The sequence below is a fragment of the Manacus vitellinus genome, unplaced genomic scaffold (assembly GCF_001715985.3).
Source record: "Manacus vitellinus isolate BGI_N305 unplaced genomic scaffold, ASM171598v3 scaffold_15_pilon, whole genome shotgun sequence".
NCBI classification, from domain to species: Eukaryota; Metazoa; Chordata; class Aves; order Passeriformes; family Pipridae; genus Manacus; species Manacus vitellinus.
The window spans coordinates 14047677-14057833 of record NW_021939122.1 but is presented as its reverse complement, the minus strand read 5'-3'; the positions used below and the strand labels follow the sequence as shown (position 1 = coordinate 14057833).

The 10157-nt window shown below is 39.2% G+C and overlaps 1 protein-coding gene across 1 annotated transcript in view; it reads left to right on the top strand.

Moving 5' to 3' along the window:
* Window positions 1–677: 677 nt before the first annotated feature.
* Window positions 678–10157, top strand: part of LOC103753888 (VPS10 domain-containing receptor SorCS1) — a 191189-nt gene continuing 181709 nt past the window's right edge. The window contains exon 1 of the mRNA XM_029958578.1: window positions 678–770. Coding sequence (XP_029814438.1) covers window positions 678–770 — 93 coding nt within the window. The remainder of the gene's footprint in view (window positions 771–10157) is intronic.

Below are 10157 nucleotides of genomic sequence, written 5' to 3'. Positions count from 1 at the left end.
TCATGTTTTAGTTACTGGGTTTTGTGTATGTGTTTGGTTTGTTTGTTTTTATCCCCCAAAAGAACTGAGGGAAGGACCTTACTTCAAATATATCTCACTTCGTTTAACAAGTTGTTTTTGACTAAGTCCTCTTCTCTTTGCTAAAATGCAACAGTTTTTATTCTGACAGCATCAACATGTTCTATAGAATATAGAGCCCCAGTGAAAATAGACCTTTAACAGCAATTTATATCCCAAGTCTGAAATGTGCACTTTATGTCTGTTATGATCCCTAGGTACCTGTTAAGGGATTACTTACATCTTGCCATCCTAAGTTTCTTTCCATAAACAAATGAAACCTTTGAGTCAGAGGTTCAAGGAATATGCTCAGATGAAGCAGTGTTTAACAGCTCTTCAGGGAGAAAGGGATAAGGTGGGAAAGTGAAGAATTGATAACCTATTAGCTGTTTAAATTTCCCACCTTGAATTATTGACAACATGTGACATTACACACTTACAAATTACTGTCTATAAGCAGCTTGGAAAATATGACCTTTGCATTACAATTGGTCTCCAGATGCCTTCTAGCTTAATACAAACAGCTGCTGCTGGCATATTTTGTTGCAGCTGGAGTGGGTGGAAGAATGCAGGGAACTGTATAATCAGGCATATACTCAGATGACAAAACATACTAGGTAATGGCTGAAATGTCTCTGTTTGAGACTGGGCTCACTCCTCTGGAGTTCTGGAGTGATCTGATTTTCAGCAATAAAGATATCCAATTAGTTAAGGTTAGTTGTCCTTACCTGCTGCTGTGTCTCTTTCTAGAGCAAGTGGTGAATGTTCAGAGACACCAGAAAGCCCTATGTTACTTTCCTACTTCCTTGTCTGTGTTGACCAGAGAGTGCAAGCTGAATGGATGTTTTTTCTTATTTTTTTATGGCAAACAAGGTGCACTAAATTATTGCTTGGTAGTATTGTTCATGTGATTAACACACAAACTAAGTGTTGTGCTGAATTTGGCCCTGAGATTTCTGCTGATCTGGGAGAAGCTGAGAACACAAGGACTTGATTTTTCATCTTCTCTTCCTATCAATGTTGAGGAGTAACAAGTGACCAAATTAATTTTAGCAACCAGAGACCTCATTAGGCACTTTATAAATCTTAGGACTGAGGGAAATTATTTTGTAATTTAGGTCCATTAACAGTGGTTGCCATAAGATGAGACCTACCAAGTTTGTTGACAGAGTGATGCATTTTATTGTTATTTGTTAGTGTAAGATGCATAGGGAATGCTAGAGAGTATTTCTGGATGAACAGGTGTTTGGAAGAATAGATGTCCTCAACGCAGTAGCAAAAGACTGTGTGGAATAAAAATGATCTTTGCACAAGGCTTGTTTGTTTTCTCAGCTTCTGGGAAACATACCTTGTGTATGTTAGGGTAGTGTTGTTCATCACTGACTGAAGATCAGGCTAAAAAGAGTATGTTCCCATCTGTTTGGATTCAAAAAGACAGTAGAATTACAGGAAGGGGAATAGAAAGCTTTTACTCTTGTCCTGTTAGAGCTGAACAAGATGGAAGCTGGGACTCAATGTTAGAGCAGGTCTGGACCTTATGAAGCCCATCTCTCCATCCATTACAGGACAGGAAAGAATGTTTTCAAGAGCAAAGGCCTAAGAGTTCATCACAGTAAGTATTCCTACCCTGCCTTCCATACCAAACTCTCTTGAACTCTGCATGCTTGATGTAACCAAACCAACCTACATCACAGAGCTGTTGTTCAGAGTGATCAATTAATGTTTTCAGGGCACTTTTGGGGCCTAAAGATAAAAGGTACTTATGGTCTTAAGTTTCACTACGCCTACTGTCCCAGGATGAAAGTTTTATTTTTAAAGACCCAATTCTTCCCTGGAGTGAGGGAGGGGCAGTCTATTATTAAAGGACATCATCCTTATCTCTGTTGTAGTTGCATGTGGCCATGCAACATCACTCAATAATACTGTCAAGTATTATCTTCTGCTTGTAACAGAGTGCTAAACAGTGATTTATTGCTTGAGTACACATTGCTTTCATGAAAGTGAGTTGTTTAAACAATAGCAAAGTGCTAAATAAATTATTCATTACATGCTAATTTTTCGCTTTTGTATTCTGTAGTAAGCTCCAGAATAAACAATCTGGGTATTGTATATACCATATGAATCCCAGGTTTTTTGTGTTGTGTATCCCCCCACCTTCAGTCTTCCCCCAGGTCACAATTCCTTTCCCAAGGAAAGGTCTCTTCAGTCTTTCTCACATTAGTTGCCTTTTGTGATATTTCTCCTCTTCATTCTTTCTTCAGATAGAGTTGGGTGAATTATGTTCCAGTAGAGGCTTGGATTACTGGTTTATGGAAAACTGTGAGTTTGGAGTTCATGGGTATCTCTAAATCCTTTGGGAACTTCTGGGTCTTAACTAGAAAAGCACCACCATAGAGCTTGCAGAGTAGGATCTTAATGACTGACTGGAATGTTTTCATGAAGTCTCTTCTTGCCTACTCCTTTTTTTTTCTAAATGCTGCTCTCTTTTAGCAGCCAGTGGCTATACTGCAGTCCTAGTTTGTACATAAGATCAGATGTGTGAGAAACTTCTCAGAAGCAAGTTTTTACTTGCCTGTGGATATGCTGGCTTTCCAAATTTCCTTCAGAAATGACATTTCATTGCTTAAAATCTTTGTCCCTTGGCAAAGCCTGAAGCCTCTGGAATGTCTGAGTGTTTCAATAGCAAGCCCAGGAGCATGCCAGGCACAGAACAACTGAGTGCTTTTCTCCACTTGACCCTTCCACCCTTTCTGGGTGTCCACCCTAAATCACTGGCAGTAACCGTATGTTTAAGAAAGAGCTGCTGATTGACAGCAAATATAATAGGGCATAAGAGAAGAAATTTCTTTCCAAATAGTCTTAGGGCTTTAGCCTCCTCTGGTCTTAATTCTGAAATAATCCCCTAAAGGCCTATATGAGTATTCAGTGACATGAATAAAGAGAAGACTATATTTCCCTCTTGAAGCATGTATAGGGCTCTCATGCTAATGGCTTTTAAGCATGAATGCAATTACAGTGTGTAATCGATTCTCTCTATACCAGCTTTTGTCTTCTGAAATGAAACCTTGTCTCTTTCATCATTATTTGCCTTTGTATTAAAACATTTCAAGATGACAAGCAGTCTTTTCCCTTGTTTTTGTCCTTCTTCCCCTCTTTCCTACCTAATTCTGCCACTGGAAGAAAATCTACTATTACATTTATTTCAGAACCTGAGTATCTTTTTTTTTTTTTTTCTGCAGTAATTTACTCCCTGGATTTTACTTTTACTCCTTTTAATATTTTGGGTTTGTGTTTGCTTTTTGGTTTAGCTCATTAATCATGTTTGGAGCTACTCAGAAATATTTCCATGAAACAGATTCTTACTGAATGAAAGGGGAATTGGTGAAAGGGGATTTCAGTGCTGAAAAAAGTATTCAAAGCAGGGAATTAATTCCACTTTATAAGTTAATCAGCATGTCAGTGGCCGAAGTGTTTTTCTGGAATGTGGTAGACCTATGTTTGGGTCCCTTTTGGAGCCAGGAGAAACAGCAACTCAGTGTCTTGACCTTAGCTATTACAGAAACACAGTTTCCTCCTCTCTGATTTGGTGGTGGTAGTATCTTAAATTCTTTTTAGACTGTAACAAATTTCTATTCCATCCTGATGACAAGCATGAAGATTAGGATTATCTTTAAAAGATTTGAAGGAGAGAGATGCTGCATTTTGCCTCTCTTTTATTATAATTCGTGTTGTTGTCTCCTAAAAGTTGCCACCGTGCCAGGGACCCCTGTAATCTGAGTATAATAGACACTGCCATACATCTTGCTCTAGTGATTGAATTATAAAAGATTAAGAAAGAAAATACTAGTATCCGCATTTGGCAAACATTGAAATTTCTGCCTACAGGTGGTTTGTATAGATGCCAAAAATAGAAATAACTATAAACAGATTTATATGAGTGCAAAAGCTACCTATGGTATCTATAAGAACAAAAGGATGGGCCTTATTCTCTCTCCAAAAGTGGCTAAAATTGCATACCTGGGAAAACCTGCACAAACATTGCTAGATATATTTTTATTTAATTGACCTCAATGCACATTTTTTTTCCCTGAACTTCTGTCTCCCTTCGAGCTGATAGTGAGTTTTCAGTATCCACAAAATGCAGTGGGAAGGAACTTCCCTATTAATTTATATGTAATATTTTGAACCTCCCAGTTTTGCTTGCTGTCCTAGGCCCTGTGTGCTGAAAACTAGTGAATAATCAATTCAGGACACTCATGACTTTACAGATGTCTTTCATATCTCCTTTGTCTCTTTCTTGGATTGAGAGTTGAAGTAATTTCTCACTAAAAAAAAGGTCATTCCACATCTTTGATCATCCTTGGTTGCTCTCTCTGATCCTTTTATTATTAGGCACAATAGTTGCAATAGTTTTGAATTAGGAAGAGTGTAATCTGCTGACTGCTGAAAGTTATTAAGGGGAAGTGTCACCCTCTACATGCACAATTTTAATGCTTTTTCTCTAAAGTTCGACTATCACTTCTGTCACAGAGAGGATTAGTGGGCAGTATTGAACCTTTTTTCTGTTCATTGAAGGATGCAGAAAAATGAAGGGACTTTCACTTTATAGATTATTCATAACAAAGACTGGTGAAATTGTGAATTGGTAATTTAACTGTTTAACCATATGGTTTCTGTTCTCTGTCATTGCCCGTCTGTTGATCTGCAGTCCAGGTGGAAAGCAAATCACAGAAGTCTTCATGACTCCATAGTTCTTCTTACTTGCTTAGTAAAGTAGAGGTCCTTATACCTGCTGAGTGGTATAAAATTGCTAAAAATAATACAAAGAAAAAGATTTGTATAAGTAATTTGCTCAAATAATGAATTCTCTCAAGTTTGGGGTTTTTTTTATTCATGAGCAGCCTGTAAAATTTTCAGTCATGAATTATTCAGGCCTATTTGTGAATTTATTTGAAAACATTTCCTCTCATAGCTGTCTCACCAAACAGTTCATTGAGAATATTCCTCTGTTCTGGTTCTGTTCCTCCTTTTTTACAGTCCTGAAGTCCTGTGGTGGGTTGACCTTGGCTGGACATCAGGTGCCCACCCAGCTGCTCTATCACTCCTCTTCCCAGCCGGGCAGGGGAGAGAATAAGATGGAAAACAGCTCATGGGTTGGGATAAGGCAGTTTACTTAAAGCAAAAAGTAAAGCGGAAGCTTGCGCACGCAAAAGCAAAAGGTAGCAGGGTTTATTCTCTGCTTCCCATGAGCAGTGATGGTCGGCCACTCCCGAGAAGCAGGGCTTGGGTACGTGTGATGGTTCCTCAGCAGGCAGCTGTTGGAGACAATGAATGCCTCCTTCTGCTGCTTGCCTTAGCTTTTATGTCTGAGCAGATGTCATGTGGTATGGCATATCCCTTTGGTCAGTGTGGGTCAGCTGGCTTACTTGTGTTCCCTCCCAGGATCTTGCTCTCAACTGAGGAAGGAATGTCACAGTGTTGGTGCTGTGCTCAGCGGTACCCAAAACACCGGTGTGTTATCAACACCCTTCTAGCTACCACTACAAAGTACAGCACTGTGAAGGCTACTGTGGGGAAATGAACTCCAGCTCAGCCAGACCCAAAACAGTGTGGTATTGGGAAGGTAAAGATAAAGGGAACACATAGGTGCCCAATTATTTCCAGTCTTTGAATGTGCATATTCTCAAACACAACAGCCTGAAAAATACGTTTTATTGACACAGAGTGCATAAGAAAGCTTCAAAACCTTTAGTTTCCTACTCAATTATAGCAGACCAGCAGGCTTGTGAAAACTTAATTTAGTGCTTCTTTGTTATTGACTTATGTTCCTGCTAAGTAGGGGATGGAAAGGATCTCTAGAGTTTAATAAGGGATTCATGGATCACTGCACATTGAGGTGTACTTAAACTGTCTTGATTGTGCCTGGATATTTCTTTCTCTCTTCCCAATTAGAAGGCAGTGTGACAGTTTCATTAGAAGAGTCTTGTAAATATAGTTACACCATTAAATCTATAATTTTTTTACATAGCTATGTGCATTATAATACTTTATTAACAAAATAGTTATATTGAAGACTGCCAGTGTTATGTGTGGGACAAACCTTATGTCTAAACCTTTTAAACTCATAACAATAGAGCAACCAAACTGCAAATATGGTGTGTTGAGTCCCAGAATCTCTGGATGTGTTGCATGCTCCTCTTTTTTTTTTTTTTTCCTTTTTTTTCCCTGGGATTTCAGTGGTCAGTAGGGAATATCTGGTCACCACATTAACAGTTCTCACAAGAAACTGATTCAGAAAGCTGCTGTAAATGGCTATCAGTCAGGTATTAGAAATATTTTACCAAATATACCACTTTAAAATTATTTCAACAAAATGTTAAGGGGCAGCCTGTACACAATTAGTGCTGAGAGCTGATAGTGTGCAAGTCAGGAAAGTGGACAAATGACTGTATTTTTTAGTGCTGTGGTTTATCCCAGGACATCTGCAGTCTTGACTGAAACACAAGCAAATGAACATGCAAAGCATGAAAGTTTGAAAATATTAAAGGAGAGGGGCCAGTTTTGTCTTCATAAACAAAGGCCTGTTGTGATTTTGAAATCAGCACTGGAATCCTGTAGGGCCCATCTTTCTGGCACAGTTTTGGGTCAGTCTAGAGGTAACATTACAAAATTCAGAGCCCAACAAGTTATAGTGAACACCTTTAGAAATTTGATTGTGGTGTTCTGTTGGAAAAATCTCTTGTCACTGCAGAGCTCTGCAAGTCATTGGTATGAATTTAGTACCTTGTGCTGCATAAGGTGGAAAGCATTTGCAGAGGGGACCTGGGGGTGGTGGTGAGAATTAAACTGATAAAACGTATCCAAGGTGAGCTGTCGGTGTAAATGAAATTGAGTTGGATTATCACAGACCACTTTGTGCAGTGGGTCTTTAGTGATTCTGTTGAAACCTGGAACACAATGATTGTTGCAGTTCACATCCTTGTTTAGCTGAGCTTGCATAAGTATGGACATCTTTTAACGCAGTGCTCAGGTAGCATTCCCAGGGGTAAATTTGCAGTTGTCAGTGAGTACTGTGGAGTGTTACAGATCCCTGACCTAGTGTGCTATTAGTTGTCTTGGGTGCTGATTTCTGTGTAGCTGTGGCAGTGTGGGCTGGCTTGCTTTCTGGCCCCACATTATAAACAGCAGGTGAGTTACACAGCCACAGAGTGCAGCTTATCGCTTCCTTCTCGATATGGTATGAAGCTGATGAGCAGCAACCTGCAGACTTCTGTTCACTGCCTTCCTGGCCAGCTAGTTCAGCACTGTTTGATCAGATGCAATATCTTTTGCCAGGGGAGAAAAGTCAGTTTAAATGTAATCCTTCGGAACTAGTGCTGCAGTAAAGGACAAATTCTGGCTGATACCCTGGGGGAGCTTCCTAGATGCGTTTGCAGAGCAGTTGAGAACAGGGTCAGGAGAAAGATGTAAGCCAGTTCTAAACCTGGGTCAGAAATGCAAAGAAGGATATGGTGAGATAGCATGAATCAGTTGATCATGAGCCAAGGTAGGTGTGGGAAAAATTTAGCCATGTTTACCCTAGAATTTCTCCTGCGATAGCAAAGACCCTGCTAGGGCCTAAACTGGCAAGTTTGCAGAGCAGCCTCTTCTGCCCAGCCACTGATTGCTGTTTTGAATCCTACAGGTAGGCCCTCACATCCCAAGTCTTAAAAAGCAATCACAGGTCAGGAGTGTTTAACAAAGTGTGTTTTCCTTGAAAAACGTTGTCTTAGTTTGAAATAAAACTTGATGGTGTCCAAAGTGCAAATACCCTGTTCTTCCTAGAATAGCCATTTGGAGCTGGTTTCCTTTGGCAGATGGGTGAGCCAGGTTTAAGCACCTCTTTTGACAGTCTGTTTTCTTCCATGTGGCTGTGCCAACCCACCAAGGCTTCTATCTGTTTCCTGCCTGCTGGGGCTTTTCTGCTTTTTATGAGTAACTAAAAACATTTTTAGTGCTATATCTCTTGGTAGGTGTGCTCCCTGGGGATGTGGTAAAACCCAGGATCAAGTATCTTTTAATCTCAGCTATCAGTGCAGAAGTGATAAAGTTTTGTGTCTCCTTCTCTGTCCCAGCTGCTGTGGCAGAATAATCCACTTCAATTGCTGATCCTAATGAATAACAGACTTTCTGAAGTCTTGTATTTCTATGGAATAGGAAGGGTTATCTGTATTCACAGCAGAGCTAGCATAAGGCTGGATTTTCAGCTCCTTTTCATTGTATTTCTACTTTGCCTGCTTTTTGCTTCTTGCTCTTGTTAGCTTGCATTGATTGGTAAATGGTAAAGGAGAAAAACACACGCTTACAGAAAACAAAAACAAAGCAAGAAATAAGGAAAAGGCGAGACAATGTTTTTCATTTCATTACTGAGCTTCTTCACAGCCCCTCTTCTGACATTTAGAAGAATATAATATGCATGTCTCTGTTCATTAGGTTCCTCAGTACTACACAGTGACAGCTACAGAGGGCGGGGAAAAAAAGAAAAAGAAACAGCCTTAAACATGAACTAACCTTTGCAAGCTAAATAACAAAGAAATGAGAATAGCAAAGGAGAAAAAATGTTTTCTGAACAAGTAAATATATCCAGAACCATGGCCTTATGTAGGTTATTCAAGTATCATTACAAAGGGGAAAAGAGAATACTGACCTCTACGTCAGAAATAACTAATTTTCTGCCCAATGATCTGTTTGTTCTGTACATATATGTTTGAGCAGGTCTGTTACTGGTATTTGAATAACTGTAAATGACACAAGGAGACTGCTGAAACTAAGGATAATCTTTAAGACATTCGGGAGTTGATACAGATTCTCAAAAATTAGAAAGCTTCTAATAGAAAAGCTCCTAAGCATTCTCAAAATAGGGTATCTGCACCAAGTGGAGATATCTAAATGGGTGCATATGTTCACCACAGCATGGTGTCAAATATATATATTAGCTTGGAAATCTTAAATGCTAAGATTTAATCCTAAATTTACTAAGAAGTCAGGATATAGGAATATTACTTAGGATTCTTGATGTAGCTAGTCAGCAATTAAGATGCATATTTAGATGAGTCCAGGGATGCCTCTGCAGAAGGATTGTTAGAGCTATATAAAAAATAATTATGATGGAATGCAGCTGGCTTTCCCCTCCCCCCCCAACAATTCCAAGGGAGCTACAGAACTTCAAGATTGTGTGGGTTTTACTGAAATTTCTGAAGGAAGAAAAAAGAACAAAAGAGACATTTCTACTCTCTGGAAGATAAATATTTTGATTTCTCATATTGGCACTTTTAATTTTTTTGTAATTTCATATTCTTTTTGGGATGTCAGTTGCAATATTTTTTCACCCTCAAGTGACAAGATTAAAAATCTCAATGGAGTTTTCTTTCGTGGTTGTTTTAGATTTGTAAATTTTCTCAGTTGGGAAAAAGTAAAAATCTGAGTATGTTATGAAAAATAATTCTCAGTCTAGTTATCACCACTAATTACACACTGCTAATTTTAGTATTGCATAAAATAAAATTAACCTGATTCTGATTCCTGTATTTTACAGTCGGGGGAAGTGTTTCTTGATTCTTGTATGGTCTTCCCCAAGATTACATCAGCCAGTGGCAAAGAACAGGGAGAGAATCACACTGTTTTTCCTGTTTATTATTCCCAATTTCTATACCTGTTATCTTCAGGTCTGCTTCTAAAATTGCCAAATGTCAAAATATTAATTAGGGGAAACATTCGTTAGTCATTTGCATCTCTGGTACCTCTGGCAAGTGCAGCAGGAGAGGGACAAGAGAAGAAAACAAGACTTGGAAAGACATACAGGCAACTGTACAGCTGCTTTGCAGGTCCAAGGGAGGCTCAAAGCTGAGGGTATGTACAACTCCCACAGAGTGTCTGCAAGCAGGCTGGCACTACACATCATGGAGTTCACTGCTACCTTTCATTGGGCGAGTTGTTATTCAGAAAGGTTTTATGCACACAAGGAGTTTGTCTCCCCCCTTGATTTTTATTTGTTTGCCAAGTAGGGGATTTACAGACCCATTCAGAGGGTGCTGTGAGGGATGGCAGCGGCACAGTTCTGT